This window comes from Hemitrygon akajei, chromosome 23 (genome assembly GCF_048418815.1).
Source record: "Hemitrygon akajei chromosome 23, sHemAka1.3, whole genome shotgun sequence".
NCBI classification, from domain to species: domain Eukaryota; kingdom Metazoa; phylum Chordata; class Chondrichthyes; order Myliobatiformes; family Dasyatidae; genus Hemitrygon; species Hemitrygon akajei.
Window position 1 is genome coordinate 60936882 of NC_133146.1, and position 23098 is coordinate 60959979.

The following is a 23098-nucleotide window of genomic DNA, read 5'->3' on the forward strand; positions in this document are numbered from 1 at the left end:
CATCCTTCCTCGCTCCAAGGAGAAAAGGCCGAGTTCACTCAACCTGTTTTCATAAGGCACACTCCCCAATCCAGGCAACATCCTTCTAAATCTCCTCTGCACCCTTTCTATGGTTTCCACATCCTTCCTGTAGTGAGGTGACCAGAACTGAACACAGTACTCCATGTGGGGTCTGACCAGGGTACTATATAGCTGCAACATTACCTCTCGGCTCCTAAATTCAATTCCACGATTGATGAAGGCCAATACGCCGTATGCCTCTTAACCACAGAGTCAACCTACAAAGCTGCTTTTAACGTCCAATGGACTCGGACCCCAAGATCCCTCTGATCCTCCACACTGCCAAGCATTTTACCATTAATATTATATTCTGTCATCATATTTGACCTACCAAAATGAACCACTTCACACTTATCTGGGTTGAACTCCATCTGCCACTTCTCAGTCCAGTTTTGCATCCTATCAATGTCCCGCTGCACCTCTGACAGCCCTCCACACTATCCACAACACCTCCAACCTTTGTGTCATCAGCAAACTTACTAACCCATCCCTCCACTTCCTCATCTAGGTCATTTACAAAAATCACGAAGAGTAAGAGTCCTAGAGCAGATCCCTGAGGCAACCCACTGGTAACTGACCTCCATGCAGAATATGACCCATCTACAACCATTCTTTGCCTTTTGTGGGCAAGCCAGTTCTGGATCCACAAAGTAACGTCCCCTTGGATCCCATGCCTCCTTACTTTCTCAATAAGCCTTCGATGGGGTACCTTATCAAGTACCTTGCTGAAATCCATATACACTACATCTACTGCTCTTCCTTCATCAATTAGTTTAGTCACGTCCTCAAAAAATTCAATCAGGCTCGTAAGGCACAACCTGCCCTTGACAAAGCCATGCTGACTATTCCTAATCATATTATACCTCTCCAAATGTTCATAAATCCTGCCTCTCAGGATCTTCTCCATCAACTTACCAACCACTGAAGTAAGTCTCACTGGTCTATAATTTCCTGGGCTATCTCTACTCCCTTTCTTGAATAAAGGAACAACATCCTCAACCCTCCAATCCTTGGGAACCTCTCCCGTCCCCTTTGATGATGTAAAGATCATTGCCAGATGCTCAGCAATTTCCTCCCTCATCTCCCACAGTAGCCTGGTCTACATCTCATCAGTCCCGGTGACTTATCCAACTTGATGCTTTCCAAAAGCTCCAGCACATCCTCTTTCTTAATATCTACATGCTCAACCTTTTCAGTCTGCTGCAAGTCATCACTACAATCACCAAGATCCTTTTCCATAGTGAATACTGAAGTTCAAGTATTCATTAAGTAATTCTGTTATTTCCTCCGGTTCCATACACACTTTCCCACTGTCACACTTGTTAGGTCCTATTATTTCACGTCTTATCCTCTTGCTCTTCACGTACTTGTAGAATGCCTTGGGGTTTTCATTAATCCTGCCTGCCAAGGCCTTCTCATGGCCCCTTCTGGCTCTCCTAATTTCCTTCTTAAGCTCCTTCCTAGTAGCCTTATAATCTAAGTAACATTACCTAGCTCTCTGAACCTTTTGTAAGCTTTTCTTCTTGTCTTGATTTATTACAGCCTTTGTACACCATTGTTCCTGTACCCTACCATAACTTCCCTTTCTCATTTAAACATACCTATGCAGAACTCCACACTAATATCCCCTGAATATTTGCCACATTTTTTCCGTACTTTTCCCTGAGAACCTCTGTTCCCAATTTAAGCTTCCAATTTCCTGCCTGATAGCCTCATAATCCCCCTTATCCAATTAAACGCTTTTCTAACTTGTCTGTTCTTATCTGTCTCCAATGCTATTGTAAAGGAGATGGAATTGTGATCACTATCTCCAAAATGCTCTCCCACTGAGAGATCTGACACCTGACCAAGTTCATTTCCCAATATCAAATCAAGTACAGCCTCTCCTCTTATAGGCTTATCTACATATTGTGTCAAGAAACCTTCCTGAACACACCTAACAAACTCCACCCCATTTGAACCCCTCGCTCTAGGGAGATGCCAATCGATATTTGGGAAATTAAAATCTCCTATCATGACAACTCTGTTATTATTACACCTTTCCAGGATCTGTTTCCCTATCTGCACCTCGATATCCCTGTTACTATTGGGAGGCCTATAAAAAACACCCAGTAGAGTTATTGACTCCTTCCTGTTCCTAACCTCCATCCATAGACCATCCCTCCATGACGCCCACCTTTTCTGCTATCTGACACTATCTCTGATCAACAGTGCCACGCCCCCACCTCTTTTGCCAACTAGTGATGCTCTTCCATAACATATCTATAATTTTTTTCTTCATGTTGCTTCTAAATGTGTTAGGAAATATAAGTTTGACAAATTATTTGACTCATCCTTGCAAAGTACCTAAGTTTTAACTTATGGGTGAATGTCAGTTCTAATCAACAAGCAACAAACTCCAAAACCTGGTCTTCTGTACCTCCTTCTGCAACTGTATACTTGAATTCCTAACTGGGAAACCACAGGCTGTGTGGATCGGAAATAAAATCTTCTCTTCAATGGCAATCATGAATAGTCATCTGAGGGATGGGTGCTTAGCCCACTGCCCTACTCTCTCTGCATCCACGTATGTGTGGCTAGGTACAGTTCAAATATCATCTATAAATTTGCTGTTGACAAAACTATTGTTGGTACATCAGTAATATCACTGATTATGGACTTCGGGAAAGGGAAGTTGGGGGAACACACATCAGTCCTCATCAAGAGATCAGAAGTGGAAAGGGTGAACAGTTTCAAGTTCCTGGATGTCAATATCTCAGGCTATCTATCTAACATATTGATGGAATACAAAGAAGGCATGACAGTGGCTATATTTCATTAGGATTTTGAGGGGGCTTGATATGTCACCAAAGACTCCTGCAAATTTCTACAGATGTACAGTGGAGAGCAATCCAAGTGGTTGCATCACCATCTGATATGGAGGGGCCCTTGCAAAGGGTCAGAACAAGCTGAGATATTTGTTAATTCAACCAGCTCCACGATGGGCACTAGCCTCCCCAGCATGCAGGACACTTTCAAAAGGTGTTACCTGAAAGAGGTGGCATCCATCATTAAGGACCTCCATAACCCAGGTCATGCCCTCTTCTCATTGATACTGTAAAGGAGAAGGTACAAAAACCTGAAGACATGCACTCAACATTTCAGGAACAGTTTCTTCTCTTCCACCATCAGATTTTGGTGAATCCATGAACTTTACCTTATTGCTGATTTTTCCTTTCTTTTTGTGCTACTTATTTAAATTTTTTATATATATACATTGTATTGTGTAAACGTCAGAGGCACGGATATATAGCCAGGGTGCCAAAGACTTTTGTGCAGTACTGTACTTGACAACTAGGAGGGAGAGAGAGTTTGTAAATCTGGTAGGAGCAAAGGATGTTGGGAATGGCGAGCACAGAGTGCTGCAAAAGGGGTGGCAGAGGAGTGTCAGGTGTGGTGGGTGATACAGGTGCAGGCACAAACTGAGACAATAGGCAAGGTCATTTGATTTCAAACAATTCTGGATGATGGTGTTTTTATATTTATAAAATTATATGCTCCCAAAGTAGCTTCACAGAGTTGATATTTAGGATAAAACCATTGATGTATGAAGAGTATGGAGTTCAGAAAAGAGGTATTGTGACAAATAAAGAATGGACAAAAGTTGCAATGGAAAATAGGATGAATAATTGGGATTTCTTTTGTCATTGGTGGGATTACTTTCCATGAATTACTAAATATAGTTAATTGGGACACTCGGGACCTGTACATTTTGGCCCAATTAAGTGGCTTCCCCAATTAGCCAAAGTTTAAAAGAAATGGAAATAGTTCAAAAGGTATAAAAGACCAACTCCCATTTAACTGAGTAACAGATTAAACATTTAAATAAAATATAGTATAAATTATAACAGTTATAACACCTGTAATGCTACTACAATACTATTAAACTGTGTAATAGTTCCTACATTCCTCATCGTTATCAATGGAGGAATTCATCTAGTGTATGCTGACATATATGGGGTGTTCAGGGAGAGCTAGCACCTCTGGTGAAGGGGCTTGTGTCCATTTTGGGATAGCTCATTTACCTTTGGGCCCCACTGGACATTCAGTTCTCACCTGAGGCTCCAACTAGCTGTTTGTATGTGACAGTGGCCACGTCCTGGTACACCAAGTGAGAGTAGCTGGCAGACCTCATACCCCAGTGAATTAGGCACATTACTGTGAAGACAGAGCGCGAAAGGCTTGATAAGGCACAGAAGTGGTCATGGCTATCCACCACAACCAAGGAACACCTCAGTTTGTGATGACTACCTGTACCACTGGACCTGGACTTAGAGTTGGAGAGATTGGAACTGTCTGACTGCAATGGCTTTTCCACTTTAAAAACTTCTGCACAGGGCTTCACTGTCATTGTTGGGTACAGTGGACAACCAACACTCAGTGATATTTATTTGATTGACTGCAAATGAATAAAATTAGTGCAGCCACTTGTTGCAGATAATATTGTCTTCATACAATGCTTTCGATGATTGCATCTTCCAAATCGATTCATTTTTCCTACTGGCTGTTTCTGGCATCTCTTAAGCCAGGTGGATTCAGAATTGGCTTGCCTGCAGAAAGCAGAGGGTCATGGTGGAGGGAGTACATTCCGATTGGAGGGTTGTGAATAGTGGTGTCAGATCGGCTCTGGGACCTCTACTTTTCGTGATTTTTATTAATGACCTGGATGTGGGGGTAGAAGGGTGGGTTGGCAAGTTTGCAGATGACAAAGGTTAGTGGTGTTGTAGATAATGTAGAGGATTGGCAAAGGTTGCAGAGAGACATTGATAGGATGCAGAAGTGGGCTGAGAAGTGGCAGATGGAGTTCAACCCAAAGAAGTGTGAGGTGGTACACTTTGGAAGGACAAACTCCAAGGAAGAGTACAGAGTAAATGGCAGGATACTTAGTAGTGTGGAGGTGCAGAGGGATCTGGGGTACATGTCCACAGATCCCTGATAGTTGCCTCACAGGTAGATAGGGTAGTTAAGAAAGCTTATGGAGTGTTAACTTTCATAAGTCAAGGGATAGAGTTTAAGAGTCGCGAGGTAATGCTGCAGCTCTATAAAACTAGTTAGGCCACACTTGGAGTACTGTGTCCAGTTCTGGTCGCTTTACTATAGGAAGGATGTGGAAGCATTGGAAAAGGTACGGAGGAGATTTACCAGGATGCTGCCTGGTTTAGAAAGTATGCTTTATGATCAGAGATTAAGGGAGCTAGGGCTTTACTTTCTGGAGAGGAGAAGGATGAGAGGAGACATGATAGAGGTATACAAGATATTAAGAGGAATAGACAGAGTGGACAGCCAGCGCCTCTTCCCCAGGGCACCACTGCTCAGTACAAGAGGACATGGCTTTAAGGTAAGGGGAGGAAAGTTCAAGGGGGATATTAGAGGAAGGTTTTTTACTCAGAGAGTAGTTGGTGCGTGGAATGCACTGCCCGAGTCAGTGGTGGAGGCAGGTACACTAGTGAAGTTTAAGAGACTACTAGACAGGTATATGGAGGAATTTAAGGTGGGGGGCTATATGGGAGGCAGGGTTTAAGGCTTGGCACAACATTGTGGACCGAAAGGCCTGTACTGTGCTGTACTATTCTACGTTCTAAATGCTTGAAACAACAGTGAGCACTATATAAACTGTGGGTAAATTGAAAAGACGATTGGTTGATCATGTGCTTTGAATTTCTATTAACTTTAGAATTAACCTTGTGGTTACACTTAACTAGCCCCACTTTTATGTTTTTGAGCTGTTTTCAATTTCCTGACTCAAAAGTGTGTACTAAAAACCACAATAATTGTAATAGAACAATGTTTTGTGTTCTGTTTTAATCTTTGTCTGTTATATTTGACACACTATTGCACCGAAACATTAAAATTAAAATCTGCTTCTTTTTGGAACCCAAGCACCAGAGAACCAGTTATAGTCCTAACATTTCTAAATGTTAATTCATTTGTTCATTGATTAATGCTTAAAATATTTTATTTAAATTTCTAGAAAGTTTGCTGCTGAGTTTGTTGTTCTTTTCAGAATTTGGTAGTGGATTAGTCAAAAGGAAATCAAAATCAGCTGCCAAGGGGTGGGAATTTGTGGAAAAGAAAGACTTCACTGTGGTATCAACTCTGAAAGCTTTTAAAACTCTGAAAGAGTTTTGAATTGAATGTCTTCTTCTTTGTATTGAAGTGAAATCTGTACCATTTCAGTTTTTGTTTGTAGGTTAAGTGGTGTTGACACCACTTTTGGAAGCCTAGATATCTTTATAGGTTTTTATATAACTAATTTGGGAAGATTCTATGCCTTTTTTGACTTTTGCTCTTTTATGTGTCCTTTTCTCATCCTGTTTTAATACTCCAGAGGATTAATGTGGTATCAGTTTATGCTGGTAAATGCTGAGCCAGTCTCTTGGGTACATCCAATCACAAACTTGAATCTTTCTAACAATAAAAATGTTTTACATAAAATTGAATATTGTGCACTTACTAAAGCAAGGAATCAGAATGTTTTATTGTCACTGACATACATTGTGGAATTTGTTCTGTAGCAGCAGAACAAGGCGTAAAAACATAACTATTAAGTTACAATAAGAAATAAATTAAGTTGTGCAAAAGAGGAATAGGGAAGTAGTGTCCATGGTTCCATGGACTGTTCAGAAATCTGATGGCTGAGGGCAACATGCAGTTCCTAAAACATTGAATGAGTGTCTTCAGGCTTCTGTACCTTCACCTTGATCATAATAATGAGAAGAAGGTATATCCTAGGTGGTGAAGTTCATTAATGATGGAGCGATGGAAGTAGCCCAAAGGGAATTCATCAGGATAATTCCTGGAGTGAAAAGGTTGTCCTATCAAGAGAGACTAGGCAGCTTGTGTATATGTTGTTTGGAGTTCAGATGAATGAGGGGTGATCTTACTCAGATGTAGGGGACTTGGGCACAAGGAAACATCAACTGATACAATTCACTAAAAGTATTGAAATCATAGCAAAATATCCTCTTTCAGGTAGTTATTAAGATGATTCTTACCAATGTTTTCAGTTGCCTATAAAAGATCCCATGTCATCAACTTGGCAAAGAATTTGGGAGTTCCCTTTTTCAAGGGGGATATCAGAGTAAGGTTTTTTACTCAGAGAGTGGTTGGTGCATGGAATGCACTGCCTGAGTCAGTGGTGGAGGCAGATACACTAGTGAAATTTAAGAGCCTACTAGACAGGTATATAAGGAATTTAAGGTGGAAGGTTATATGGGAGGCAGTGTTTAAGGGTTGGCACAACATTGTGGGCCGAAAGGCCTGTACGGTGCTGAATTGTTCTAAGTTCTAGCCAACATTTATCCCTTAACCAATATCATTATAATGCTCAAACTCATAGAAACATAGAAGATCTACAGAACAATTCAGGCCCTTCAGCCCACAATGCTGTGCCGAACATGTACTTACTTTAGAAATTACCTAGGATTATTCATAGCCCACTATTCTTCTAAACTCATGGGATCTTAAGGTTTGGAATTTGGTTGCTCTGTTTTATATGTTACAACAATAGCCACAATAAAAAAAACTATTCCAAGTATTTTATTTTCCTTTTGGTGATAGGGAAGCTTATTTCTGAACTTGACATTTAGCTTCTTTGGAGGAAATTCTAGGACTGTTATGTACCTTTTGCACCTGGTTTGAGAATAGAAAAAACACAGAGGAGGGAACAGTTTCATTCCTATTGCCATTTGAGTACTGTAAGAGGAGGGGTAAGTGTGAATAGAGAGAAATGATTCATTAGTTAAAGAATGGATTGGGATAGTTCAGAGACCTGGTTACTATTTAATCTACAGTTAACATTAACAGAACACTATTTTCCAGTACATTGAAACAATATGCAGGTCTTTAAATAATTGTCATTCTGCAATATTAGAATAAGTATGCACATGTAAATATATAAGAGCATAAGATATAGGAGCAGAATAATGCAATTCAGCCCATTGAGTCTGCCCCACCATTCCATCATGGCTGATTTATTATCCCTCTCAATGCCTCCCTCCTGCCTTCTCCCATTAATCTTTGATGCCTTGACTGCTCAAGAATCTATCAACCTCCATTTTAAATACACACAATGAATTCCACAGATTCCCCATCCTATGGCTGAAGAAATTTCTTCTCATCTGTTCTAAAGACATGCCCCTCTATTATGAGCCTGTGCCCTTTGTTTCTAGGTTCACCCACTATAGGAAATGTCCTCTCCACATCCACTCTATTTAGGCCTTTCAATATTGTTAAGTTTCAGTGAGATTCCCCTTTATTCTACTAAACTCCAGCAAGTATAGGTGCAGAGCCATCAAAAGCTCCTCATACATTAAACTTTTCATTCCCAGAATCATTCTCGTGAACCTCCTCTGGACCGTCTCCAATGCCAGAGCATGTATATTAACTTGTTTTCTAAATTGGTGCTTTGTTTAATGTTATATCATGGAGTGCCAATTCATAGCAGCAATCTTGTCTGAAAGTCTAAACATTCTAGTAGATCTAGAATCTAGTTGCACCCCCCCCCCCACCCCCATCCTCCACCTGTACATTACAACAAAATGGCACTGACTTGGGCTGCCTGCTGCTCTGTTGGGAACCTGGTGCAAGTCCTGCTGTCTGTTGGTCTTGCTTCTGTAATGAAATGGTCCATTGCTCGGTGTGGAGAAGCCGTATATGAGCATTGATGGCAGACAGGGCTAGCAGTACCAGCTCCACACGATGATGAAACACTTGAATCAATCATCAAAGTGCAGTTACGAAGGGTGTTAACAGCAACTTCTATCATGTCCAGATCTGTGGATCTGGGAAGTCTGTCAATGCATGAAGGAGATGCCAGGGTCTAGCTCTGAGTTCCACATCTGAGCAGCTCATCCCTGCCCACCCCACATCAGTGTCAACAGGAATCCTCCCCACACCTTACCATAGAGGAAGTTGTTGCAACTTTCCCCTTCCCCATCATTGCCTCCTCATCTGATTTGACCTATCACTTACCAGCTCCTATGTCATCCCTCATTCTGATAATCTGCCCTCTTCAGTACTCATGCAAATGCTGAATCTGAAACATGGCCACCCCTTCACCTCCATAGATGATGCTTGACCTGCTTAGTTCTTTCAATAGTTTTTTTTTGCTCATGGGACAATTCATCATAGGATTTTTGCCAGGTTGCCGATAATCAGCTTCCTGACATAGCAGTACTGTCACTGACTGATCTCAAAATTTAATGCAATAATAGCCCTTTTTAGCAGTGATCATATTAGTGATCTCATCGTTGGGAATGCATTCTGAGCACTAAGTGAGGTGCTAATCTTTTGTTTTTTCTATTCTAATTTCCTTCACATGAAAACTGCTCGAAATACAAATGATTCCTCTTTACAGGGATCAGGATCTCAAATACTGAGGCATAGAGTCATAGAGAAGAACAGCACAGAAACAGGCCTTTCACCCCATCCAGTCTGTATGGAAACCATTTAAGCTGCCTATTCCCATCAACCCGCACTGGAACCATAGCTCTCCATATCTCTACCATCCACATACCTGTCCAAACTTTTCTTAAACATTGAAATCGAGCTGGCATGCACCACTTGTGCTGGCAGCTCATTCCACACTCTCAAGACCCTCTGAGTGCAGAAGTTTTCCCTCAAGTTCCCCTTAAGCTTCCCAACTTTCATCCTTAACCCATGACCTTTGGTTATAGTCCCACCTGTTCTCAGTGGAAAAAGCTTACTTGCATTTACTCTATCTGAACCCCTCATAATTTTGTATACTGCTATCAATTCTCCTATCAATTTTCTACATTCTGAAGAATATACTGGTAACCTATTCAATCTTTCTGTATACTTAGGTCCTCCAGACCTGGCAACACCCTTGTAAATTTTCTTTGTACTCTTTCAACCTTGTTTCCATCTTTCCTTTAGGTAGCTGACCAAAACTGCACACAGTACTCCAAATTACACCTCACTAACATCTTATACAACTTCAACATAACATCCCATCTTCTGTACTCAATATTTTGATTTATGAAGGCCAATCTGCCAAAAGCTTTCTTCATGGCCCTATCTACCTGTGATGGCACTTCCAATGAATTATGGATCTGTATTCCAAGATCCCTTTGTTTTACCACATTCCTCAGTGCCATACCATTCACTGTGTAAGACCTTCTACTGAAGTGCCTCACCTTGTACTTATCTGCATTAAATTCCATCTGTCAATTTCCAGCTCCTTTTTCCAGCTGATCCAGCATCATCTGCAAGCCATGATTGCTTTCTTAGCTGTCCACTACACCTCCAATTTTGGTGTCACCCGCCAATTTGCTGATCCAGTTAGCCATGTTATCATCCAGATCGTTGATATAGATGACAAACAACAATGGACCCAACATTGATTCCTGCGGCACACCATTACTCACAAGCCTCTACTCAGAGTGGCAACCCTCTACTACCACTCTCTGGCTTCTTCCACAAAGCCAATGTGTAATCTAATTTACTACCTCATCCTGAATGCCAAGTGACTGCACCTTCTTGATCAGCCTCCCATACAGGACCTTGTCAAATGCCTTACCAAAGACCATGTAGACAATATCCACTGTCTTGCCTTCATCTACTTTCCCGGTAACTTGCTCAAAAAATCTCTATAAGATTGGTTAGGCATGACCTACCACCTACAAAGCCATGCTAACTATCCTTGATCAGTCCATGTCTATCCTAATGCTTATATATCCGGTCCCTTAGAATACCTTCCAATAACTTTCCCATAACTGATGTAAGATTCACAGGCCTATAATTTCCTGGTTTACATTTGGTGCCTTTTTTAAGCAGCAATTTTATTAAAAGGTAGAAATGCTACTTGATCAAGTTGTTGAAAATATTGTTATGATGATTGTGATGATATTTGTGACTCCAAATGTCTACTTATGTTAATGATCTGTAACTTGGATATTTGGATAAATGTCTTTTTGTATGGTAATCCTTTAACGTTGTTAATTTTTCAATTTTTATTGCAGTAGCTTCAGATGAAGGATGTTTCAAATATACAGATTGTGCCAGCTGCACAGCAAATACAAATGGGTGTCAGTGGTGTGAGGACAAGAAGTGCATTTCCGCTGGCAGCAATTGCACTATGGTGGGTTAAAGTATAAGCTGTATCACCTATCTGTAAATATTGTCTGCATGATGAATTTTGAACTGGCGCTATTGATTTTTTAAAATAACTTCTCAGGATTGTTTAGCATATTAGCTAATTTACATGTATTCTAGTGAATACAAAGTATTGATAACATTACAAGCTTACAAATTCTCTTGTACAGCTTGGGTTTTCTTGAGTAAAATGTGTGACATGACCTTTGACAGGTAGTGTAAACTTGCTAGAATGTTATCAGGTGTTTGTCCTATAGCACAGTGTGTGTTAGGAGTGCTGCTTAAAATCCAATTGAATTCTCAGTTGAATGCTGTTTATGATTTAGAATCTTTGTTGCTTGTGAATCTTAAACAATCTTAAGATTTATTTGTGCTTGTTTCTTGGAACTTTGACTAAATATCCTTGAGTTTCTTCCATGATGATGAATGAATCAGTCTGTTTTAGAAACAATTTCAACTTTATATACATTAACAGTATAATACTCTATAGTCAGTGGATATTTACAGGTTAATTTCTTTAATCAGCAGAGCTTGTCGAGGTTTATTGTACTTTATTTTAAAATGTAGTTATTTTCCCATTGCTTGGTTTGAGCAGAGAGTATTGGGAACATAGCAGTTGGGAAGAATGGTAATTAGTGTTTTCATTCTGGTGCTTTGCTTTTTAATTTATCATTACAATAAAAAGTTCCTCTACATCCATGTTATTAGTTTAAAAGAGTAAGTTTCCTAAAACCTATAATGTGTCACCTTATTGATGTGTTTAGCGTGCATGAAAGTTATGGGAAGTAGCAGTGTTGCTTTGTTAATAACGATCAGTGTACCAGTGCCAGTGAAGGTTGAGGTTTCTTTCTTTTTTATTTTTTGTGAGTGCATGTTTTTTTTTCTGAAATTGTAGCTTATATGCTATTTGTGCTAGGTGTAGTGTGTTGTGTGCTGTTGGTAATGTATTTTGTACCTTGGCCTCAGAAGAATGCTTTTTTTATTTGGCTATATTCGTGTGTGGGTGAATGATAATTGAACTTGAACTTGAGTGGGGAGAGAGGTGAGTAATACCAGTCCGGGCCAATGCGGGCTCTTGTATTCGCTCTGTTTCCCCTTCCTGAAATCCACAATCAATTCCTAGGTCTCAGTGACATTGTGTACAGGATTGTTGTTGCAAGACCACTCAACCAGCTGACCCATCTCACCTCCTGTATGCTTTCTCATCATCATCTGAAATTCTGCCAGCAATAGTGGTGTCATTGATAAATTATAGACTTAACTGTGCTTAGCCACGTGGTTATGGGTATAGAGAGAGAGGAGCAGTGGGCTAAACACACATCTGTGAAGAGTGTCAATGTTGAGATTGTCAGTGAGGAGGAGATGTTATTTCTGATCTGCAGTGACTGTGGTCTCCTGATGAGAAAGTTGAGGCTCCATTTGCAGAGGGAGGCCCAGGTTTTAGAGCTTGTTGATTAGAACTGGGGCTATGATTGTGTTGAATGCTGAGCTGTAATTAATAAACAGCAGCCTAACATAGGTATTACAATTGTCCCGAGTTGGAATGTTATGGTGAGTTTGTATAAGGTACTGGTGAGGCTGAATTTGGAGTATTGTGTGTAGTTTTGGTCACCAGATTACAGGAAGGATATTAATAAGGTTGAAAGAGTGCAGAGAAGGTTTACAAGGATGTTGCTGGGACATGAGAAACTGAGTTACAGAGAAAGGTTGAATTGGTTAGGACTTTATTCCCTGGAGCATTGAAGAATGAGGGGAGATTTGATAGTGGTGTATAAAATTATGATAGGTATAGATAAAGTGAATGCAAGCAGGATTTTTCCACTGAGGCTAGGGGAGGAAAAAAAACCAGAGGACATGGGTTAAGGGTGAAGGGGGAAAAGTTTAAAGGGAACATTAGGGGGGCTTCTTCACACAGAGAGTGGTGGGAGTGTGGAATGAGCTGCCAGATGAAATGGTAAATGCAGGCTCACTTTTAACATTTAAGAAAAATTTGGACAGGTACAAGGATGAGAGGTGTATGGAGGGATATGGTCCAGGTACAGGTCAGTGGGACTAGGCAGAAAAATGGTTCGGCACAGCCAAGAAGGGCCAAAAGGCCTGTTTCTGTGCTGTAATGTTCTTTGGTTCTGTGGTTCTGTCTGCGGCTGAGTGGTGAGCTAGTGAGATTGCATCCGCTGTAGACCTGTTGTGGCAGTAGGCAAATACAATGGGTAGAGGACCTTCCTTAGGCAGGAATTGTGTTTTTCAAAGATGAATTAAATAAATATTCAATTATATTCAAAAGTAAATATAAATTGATGTGGAAGTTGGTATTAGTTTGTTGTTAATTTAACAAAGCAATGGATCATGTCAGATGCATTGAAGAATGGCTTCCTGTACTGTACACTTATATGGTAAATGTATTTTGAAAATTGAGTAATGATTACATTGGTTAAGAATTAATATTTATGTGAAATTAATGATTGTTAATTGGGTAGTTTGTATCCCAGTTAAATATTCCCAAGTTGGAGGCGTGCATAACCTGTTCTTTATCCACTAAACTCTATCTTTCTGCTGCTGTTAAAAATCACACAAGATTTATCGCAACTTTCTCATGTTCAGTGTTCAATTTAGGTAGGATCTACTATCTATGTCATCAGTAAGTCTGAGTATTTCCACTGCCAGAATGTTGCCCGTCTTTGACTCTCCCTGAGATCATCTACTTGCAAAACCCATAAATCATGGCTTTGCAGCTACCAGTCTTCACTTATTATCACAGTATGTAAACTATATACAACCTTGAGATTCATCTCCTTACAGGCAGCCTCAAAACAAAAAAACCCATAGCATGCATTAAAGAAAAAGACTGTCAAACCCCCAGTGCATAGAGAACATAAAACAAATCATGCAAACAGTAAAATTAAGCAAATAACATTTAGAAGTGAAGTTAATGAAAGTGAGTTAACAGCCACCAAGCCAGTCTTTACTGTAGCCAATCTAGGAGCCCGTTAGTTGCAGGCCACAAACTCAGGTTCAAGTTCAAGTTCAAGTCACTTTTTATTGTCATTTTGACCATAACTGCTGGTACAGTACACAGTAAAAACAAGGCAACGTTTTTCAGGACCATGGTGCTAATTGAAGCAATACAAAAACTACACTGAACGACGTAAAACAACACAAAAACTACACTAGATTACAGACCTACCCAGGACTGCATAAAGTGCACAAAACAGTGCAGGCATTACAATAAATAATAAACAAGACAATAGGCACAGTAGAGGGCAGTAAGTTGGTGTCAGTCCAGACTCTGGGTATTGATGAGTCTGATGGCTTGGGGGAAGAAACTGTTAACAACTTCTGGTCGTGAGAGCCCGAATGCTTTGGATCCTTTTCCCAGATGGCAGGAGGGAGAAGAGTTTGTATGAGGGGTGCGCGGGGTCCTTCATAATGCTGTTTGCTTTGTGAATGCAGTGTGTGGTGTAAATGTCTGTAACGGCGGGATGAGAGACCCCGATGATCTTCTCAGCTGACCTCAATATGCGCTGCAGGGTCTTGCGATCCGAGATGGTGCAATTTCTGAACCAGCCAGTGATGCAGCTGCTCAGGATGCTCTCAATACAACTCCTGTAGAATGTGATGAGGATGGGGGGTGGGCGATGGGCAATGGACTTTCCTCAGCCTTCGCAGAAAGTAGAGATGCTGTTGGGCTTTCTTTGCTATGGAGCTTGTGTTGAGGGACCAGGTGAGATTCTCCATCAGGTGAACACTAAGAAATTTGGTGCTCTTAACAATCTCTACCGAGGAGCCGTCGATGTTCAGTGGAGAGTGGTCACACTGTGCCCTCCTGAAGTCAACAACCATCTCTTTTGTCTTGTTCACATTCAGAAATAGGTTGTTGGCTCTGCACCAGTCTGTTAGCCGCTGCACCTCCTCTCTGTATGTTATCTCATCGTTCTTGCTGATGAGACCCACCACGGTTGTGTCATTGGCGAAATTGATGATGTGGTTCGAGCTGTGTGTTGCAGCACAGTTATGGATCAGCAGAGTGAACAGCAGTGGACTGGGCACACAGCCCCAGGGGGCCCCCATGCTCAGTGTGATGGTGTTGGAGATGCTGCTTCCGATCCGGACTGACTGTGGTCTCCCAATCAGGAAGTCTAGGATCCAGTTGCAGAGGGAGGTGTTCAGGCCCAGTAGGCTCAGCTTCCCAATCAGTTTCTGAGGGATGATTGTGTTGAATGCTGAAGTGAAGTCTATGAACAGCATTTGAATGTACGTGTCTTTTGTTTACCTGGGTTAGGGCCAGGTGGAGGGTGATGGCAATGGCGTCGTCTGTTGAACAGTTGGGATGGTACGCGAACTGCAGGGTGCTCAGTGAGGGGGGGCAGTAAGGTCTTGATGTGCTTCATGATGAGCTTCTCGAAACACTTCATGATGATGGATGTGAGTGCAACGGGACGGTAGTCGTTGAGGCATGACACTGAAGACTTCTTCGGCATGGGGATGATTGTGGCGGCCTTGAAGCACATTGGAACGACGGCGCTGCTCAGGGAGATGTTGAAGATGTCAGTGAGAACATCTGCTAGCTGGTCTGCACATCCTCTAAGCACTCTGCCAGGAATATTGTCTGGTCCAGAAGCCTTCCATGGGTTGACCCTGCACAGGGTTCTCCTCACGTTGGCCACGGTGAGACACAGCACCTTGTCGCTTGGAGGAGGGGTGGAATTCCTCACCGCCACGTCATTTTCCGCTTCAAAACGAACGTAGAAGTTGTTCAGCGCATCTGGGAGGGAGGCATCACCTGCACAGAGTTGAGTAACTTTGCTAAGTCCCTTGCCTGTGGTCCCAGCACTAACCTGGTCCCAACATATCAATGCAATTATAAAGAAGGCAAGACAGCAGTTATACTTTATTAGGAGTTTGAAGGGTTTTGGTACGTCAACAAATACACTCAAAAACTTCTATAGAAGTGCCTGGGAAAGCATTCTGACAGGCTGCATCACTGTCTGGTATGGGGGTGCCACTGCACAGGACCAAAAGAAGCTGCAGAGGGTTGTAAATTTAGTCTGCTCCATCTTGGGTACTAGCCCATGAAGTACCCAGGTCATCTCAGAAAAGCAGCATCCATTATTAAGGATCTCCAGCACCTAGGACATGTCCTTTCTTCACTGTTACCATCAGGTAGGAGGTACAGAAGCCTGAAGGCACACACTCAGTGATTCAGGAACAGCTTCTTCCCCTCTGCCATCCGATTCCTAAATGGACAATGAACCCTTGGACACTACCTTACTTTTTTTTAATATACAGTATTTCTGTTTTTTGCACAATTTTTAACCTATATACATATACTGTGTATACTGAGTAAGATCTATTTATTTATCTATCTATTTATTATTTTATTTTTCTTCTATATTACGTATAAGTAAAGTTAAGTTAACAAATTTCACGTCACATGCTGGTGATAATAAACCTGATTCTGATTCTGATCTGACTCTGACCTTTTCAATCTGGCCCAGTGCTGAAATTGGCCAAACAGTGAGTCGTTCCTCACCCTCTGACCTAGGCCCTGCTGCTTTGATATTGCCTCGCGCCTGGGTCTCACCACCTCAATTCAGGGCATATCTGACCTTCCAATCTGGCATGGCACTTAATCGGTCAAATATTGACTTGTCCTCTCTCTCAGGCCCAGGTGCAGCCACATTGATTTGGCCAGTACTCGTCTTGCTGCAACTGTTCTGCACTACATTCATCACCGTCTGCTTGCTGATTCAGTTTTAAGCACCTCGAGTTTGAAATTCTGATCCTTGTTTTCAGATTCTTCCGTGGTGTTGCCTTCCCTATCCCTGTAATCTCCTTTAAATAATCAATTTCTATAATCTCTGACATAATTGCACTCTAATTGCACATTCCTAAACTTTATCAGTCCATCATTGTGGCAGTTCCTTCAGACGGCAAGGTATTAAGTTTTGAAGTTGCCTGCTGAACAGTCTTTGTCTCCAGGTGTCTGGTTTCTTCCAAAAACTCAAAGATTTGTGGTTAGTAGGTTAATCAGTCACTGTAAATTATCCCCTTAGTGTAGGTGAGCACCAGAATTGGGGGGTAGTTGAAGAGAATGTGTGGAGAAAGGGATTACTGTAGGATTATTGTGAGTGGGTAATTGGTAGCTGGCATAGACTTAGTGGGCCAAAGGGCCTCTTTCTGTGCTTTGATTGTGCTGCCTGGTAAACTGCTTAGTGGTATCAAACTGTTACATGAAAAAAGATGAATACAATGGTGAACTGCCCAAAAGTTGCTGGCATGCAGTATTGGAGAACGTCACTTTTATTCTCAGTTGTTTACCTATATTGTCAGCATTTGGAAGTCTTGAATAAGGCAAGGATGGTGAAAAAGGACCTAAGTAGCTATTACTAAGCAGTTCAGAGTTGCACTTGGTTGCACACTGAGTTGCACACTTGCACTCATCTGTGCAAGTGTGGAGGAGTAAAGCTATGGGACCAGGTCCAGAATCAGAATCATGTTTAGTATCACTGGCATATGTCAAGGAATTTGTTTTTTTTTGTGCCTGCAATACAATGCAGGGTATAATATCAAAAAAAACTATAAGGACTTCCTAAACCAGGACATGCCCTCTTCTCATTGCTACCTTCAAGGAGGCGGTACAGGAGCCTGAAAGCACACACTCAACATTTCAGGAACAGCTTCTTACCCTCTACCATCAGATTTCTGACTGGACAATGAATCTATGAACACTTCATGACTATTTTTCCCTCTCCTTTTGCACTACTTAATTTAATTTTTAGTATATACTTATTGTTATTTATAGTTACTGTAATTTATAGCTTTTTAAAAATTATGTCTTGCAATGTTCTGCTGCCATAAAAAAAGTTTTGTGACATATGTCAGTAATATTAAACCTGATTCTGATTCATGACTTTACTGGAACAATTTTTGAGATTTGAAAGGAAGATCACTATCATTCGAGGGTAATAGTGATAGTCAATAAATTTTGGCATTGATAGTGACCCACAAATGAATTCAAAAAATCTTTTAGCAATTTTACTGCGGTGAGGTACTAACAATGTTGGCTGAGATTAATTGGATCCGGGTTAAATCATACTGAAAATATGTTTACTGATCTTTTTTGCTCTTATAATGGAATTGCTTCATTTTTCTTTTGTGCTCCGTACAGCCACTTCCCCAGTTTCCCATCAGGTTATTTGTCTCTAACAGGGAAAGCTTACTGAAAAATAGCAAGTGATTTGAAAATCGTGAATTTATGCCAGTGTTATATCACTTTGTCATGGCAGATTCAAACTCATACTCAGCATTCTTTTCCTTCTACCTTCATCAATTGAGTCTTTCTCTTACATCTATTAACCTTGAAATCAACGTGTGTTTGTTTACAATACTTGCATCTTTTCATCAATAATTTTTGATGTTTATTTGTTGCATTCTAATTATTGTACTTAAACTAAGTACATTCCTAATGATTTTTCTCTTTACCCTTTGATGTTTGGAGCTGCAAAGCACAAGCTATACTATATAATGAACAGTATTGAATATATTTATTAGTGAGCTGTGATTTAGGTTATTAAGTTATTGATATTATGCATATTATATCTAGGATTTCATGTGGATATTTTTAAGAAGTATAAAGGTTTCCAATGATTACATTAAATATTTCTTCACTTAGTCTGTGACAAGCTATACCAAATGTCGTGTACGAACTGAACATGTTTGTAGCAAATTCACAAACTGCAAGACCTGCTCTTCAAAGCTGAATTGTCAATGGGATCAGCAGAACCATGAATGTCGAGCTTTGCCAGGTAATAATTAAGCAAACCATCACATCTATGTGAAAATTACTGTATTTCATGGGTCTATCTTATGTTTAATATATAATGAAAAATGGTTATGTTGTTACATCTGGCTTGATTGGTTCTGATAATTCTTTTGGCATGTGGTTAATATGGTCATTACAATTCCATAAATAAATAATCATTTTGTTGTTGTTAACCATTGATTTACAAAAAGAAATCACCAATGCAGAGGTAGAGAAGGAGAGGGAGTTCATTTATTTGTGTCTAATTGTGGATCTTATTGACAACCATAGTTTTATTTCCTGCTTCTTCTATTTCTTTCCTGATTTCCCCTATACCCTTTTCTCTGGTGTTGTTTGTTCCTAGTTGTTCTCCCACTTCCCTTTATTACTTCTATCCTCTATCCATTTGGTATGGCCTGGCTCTTTGCAGTTCATAGATGGATGTTATTGAGTCCTGTTCTTCCTCAATCCATATTTCTTAATTATGTTAATGATTTCCAACTCTTTACCCTTCCCCATCCCCACTCCCTCCTAATCTTTTCATGTTGTGCTCTCAGTGCCTCCATCAATACTTTCAGTGAGCATTTGAATTGGCAGAACCTGTTCCCCAATGTACTTGGGTAACACCATGTTATACTGTGTAAATAATGTTGGACTGCAATTTACAGTTGGCATATTGTCATCTGATCTTGGATAATTGGTGGTCTGTATAGGATATTGTTTCGCAATGCTAGTGATTTGGAAGTGATCTTGTGATTTCAGAGTGTTTTGCAGCTTTGAACTATGAATTTTTGTTTCTAACTTTCCAGCTCATCTTTGTGGGGAAGGTTGGAGCCATGTTGGTGATGTCTGTCTCCGGATTAACGCAAGCAGAGAAAACTATGATAATGCCAAACTTTATTGTTACAATCTTAATGGGAATCTTGCATCTCTTACCACTTCAAAGGAAGTTGAATTTGTCTTGGATGAGCTGCACAAGTACACAGTTCAGGTAATTAAAGCTGAGTATGTATTTCCTATATATCTGATATTTTTCACATTTATAAAATGAGTACTGCAATACATTCAGAAGTTGTGATATTGAATTGTTATGGCTCTGTAGTAACTAAAATATAGTCCTATCTTTGATAAGCCACTTTGTATCATAGGATCCAACTTGGTCAGATCAGTGTAGTCATGACGTATATGAATCATTATCAGCATTTATTAATTAATTTATTCATTCATTCATTATGTATGAATTTATATCTTGGTCCGTGTTCATACAGGAAATGGGGCTGTGAAGAATGCATAATTTAATATATTTAAAAGAAGCATTATGTTTATTACAGAATTGATAGAAGTTGTTTTTAAACTTATGATTAGAAAAAATGTTCAGCAATATTATATTAATAACCCACAATCATAATGAGAACCAATTCTCACTCTTCCTGCATTTGCAAATCTTACATGCTCTAACATGCTTTTGTGGTTTTGCTATTTATGTGAAAACAAAGCCACAAGTGTTAGAGAGTAAACTTGGGCAATTTTTGATTTGAACATGTGAAGATGAATTTTCATTAGCTGTAAAGTGTGTGGTAAAAGCTAAAGTTGGACTTGAAACAGTCCAGTGGGCATAATATCTCATTGTTTTGAGGGTAATCGACACAATGACAGCTCATCACTTTTGGTGTGAAATCAAGGTAGGTTGCATGAAATATCTGAGTATTTATCCTATTTGAAATAATAATATTGTTATTATTATTATTTAATTATTTATGGTTTTATATTTCTATATCTCTACACTACTCTTGTTTGGTGCAACTGTAACAAAACCCAATTTCCCTCGGGATCAATAAACTATGTCTGTCTGTCTGTCATAACTACATTCACAAAGAATAAAAGCCAAAGAATAAAGTTTATTTTTTGTTTTCTTATTCGTTATCCATAGACTTCATGTCTTCAAATGTCTGTTAAATGAAACACTCTTTTACATGTTGTTCCTTAAAGTTCTGGTAAGTGAGCAGAAGGTGATAAATCTCTGTAGGAAACAAATGGTAGAAATTTTAGTCTTGCCTGACTGAAGGAATAGCAACTTTTTTTAATAAAATTTTTGACATAAAAGAGAGAAGGGATTTATTAAGATTAAATTCTTAGACATTCTTTTCATTTCAGCCCTTAGGTTTGAAGCTGAGTTATCATGTTTTTTTAATATCAAATACTGCAAATTTTTTTTGGTGCGAAGCATGAGTTTATTCTTTGGAGAGTTCCCCTATTGCATCTGGAATTTCAGCATGCACTATAGTGTCTGACATTTAAGAAACTTGATGGCAACATTCAGAAGTATTTATCCCTACTTCTTAATATCTTTGCGAACAATTGTAACCAAAGCTGTGAAAGATGATAACAGCATTGTCCAGGGTAGACTTGTTGGTCAGTTGTGCCTGTGTTGCCTCCTGGAATGAGCTATTCAGTTTAATTCACTCTTCAACTTTCTCTTCTCATTTGTACAAACAGTTCTCATCTGCAGCAACATACACAAAAAGCTGGAGTATTTTAGTTGATCGGGCAGCATCTATGAAAATGTATAAGCAGTTGATGTTTCAGTCAAGAGAGCCTTCATCAGGAGTCTTGGGAATGCTGGAAAACACATTGAGATAAAACAAAGGATAGATTCATTCTGTTATGTGTTATATTAGAACTTATAGTTTCTGATCTACATTGCACCTCCTTCTGCCACACAAACAGCATTGCCTTGCTTTGAGAGCAATACAGATATTAGCTTCATCCTCTACGATGATGCAAACAGGTGATTCGTACTGCCACTGCAAGGGATTTCCTTTTTAATTTTCTGTATGATTATGATATCTGTCACATTGCCCTATTTCATTCTACAAAACTGAATGTATTTGTATTTAATTCATTCTTGAATTAATATTACATGCATTTCAGGAATTCTCCTTCCAAGCTCTTCACTTTTTTATTTCTCCTCTTTACCTTGTACTTTCACACCCATGCACTCTTGTGTGAATGTTCACAATCAATCACTTATGAAAACAGACTGTTCACTGTCTCTGCTTTCTTTTTTTTTCTGTGACTCTCTTAATATTTGCCTGTAGATTGGCATCTCTACCCCTATCCATTATGAGGGGTGATTGATAAGTTCGTGGCCTAAGGTAGAAGGAGTCAATTTTAGAAAACCTAGTACATTTATTTTTCAACATAGTCCCCTCCTACATTTACTTACTTAGTTAATAACTCATCAGGGGTGATTGATAAGTTTGTAGCCTAAGGTAGAAGGAGATGAGTTATTAAATTCAAACTTTCTGCATAATCACTCAAAGAGTTGAACTGCATGTGCATGTAACGAGAGCTGTATAACTCATCTCTTTCTACCAGGCCGTGAACTTATCAATCACCCATCTGTGGACACTTCCTGGAGGTCCAAGATCCGTATGCTCCGTGACTGCTGGACTAAGTGTGTAAATGTAAGAGGGGACTATGTTGAAAAATAAATGTGCTAGGTTTTCAAAAATTTACTCCTTCTATCTTAGGCCACAAACTTATCAATCACCCCTCGTATTTGAGAACCCATATTAAATGCTCAAAAATACTTCTGCACCTTTTCTATCCCTTAATCTTGGCTTAATATATTCTGGCTTTGAACCTGTCCTCTGGAGTGTAATTTGAATGCTTATAGACCATCATTAGTCTTGGCAGTTAGCATTATGATCTTTTTGTCTTGCCTTGTTATTTTAAGTACATTGTAGGCAAGAATGTCTCTAATGTGCTCTTGTTTGACCTGCCTCTCTCTTTATATAGATATCATATCCTAATGAGAAACTCACAGTTGTCATTCATCGACCTTGTTTTCTCCCATAATCTTCCCCCACTTCCCTAGGAATTCACCTGTCATTGGTGCGTTGTGCGATTGATGCATGATGTACAGTGGTGAGCTCCTGTCAGTAAATATCAGTTGAGAGCCTTGGGGAACAACTGATTCACCCTTTCAAACAACATGCAGTTGAGTGGAATTCTATGATTATTGTACTCTCTGCTGTATCATTTTGTATTATTTCTCTACTACCAATTTCCCCTTCAAAT

At 39.8% G+C, this 23098-nt stretch overlaps 1 protein-coding gene across 3 annotated transcripts in view; it reads left to right on the forward strand.

The window, feature by feature from the left end:
* Positions 1-23098, forward strand: part of atrnl1b (attractin-like 1b) — a 984325-nt gene that overhangs the window by 227228 nt on the left and 733999 nt on the right. For all 3 annotated transcript variants that reach the window (XM_073027828.1, XM_073027827.1, XM_073027826.1), the window contains exons 13-15: positions 11082-11200; positions 18887-19019; positions 19825-20006. In XM_073027828.1, the coding sequence (XP_072883929.1) occupies positions 11082-11200; positions 18887-19019; positions 19825-20006 (434 nt within the window). The remainder of the gene's footprint in view (positions 1-11081; positions 11201-18886; positions 19020-19824; positions 20007-23098) is intronic.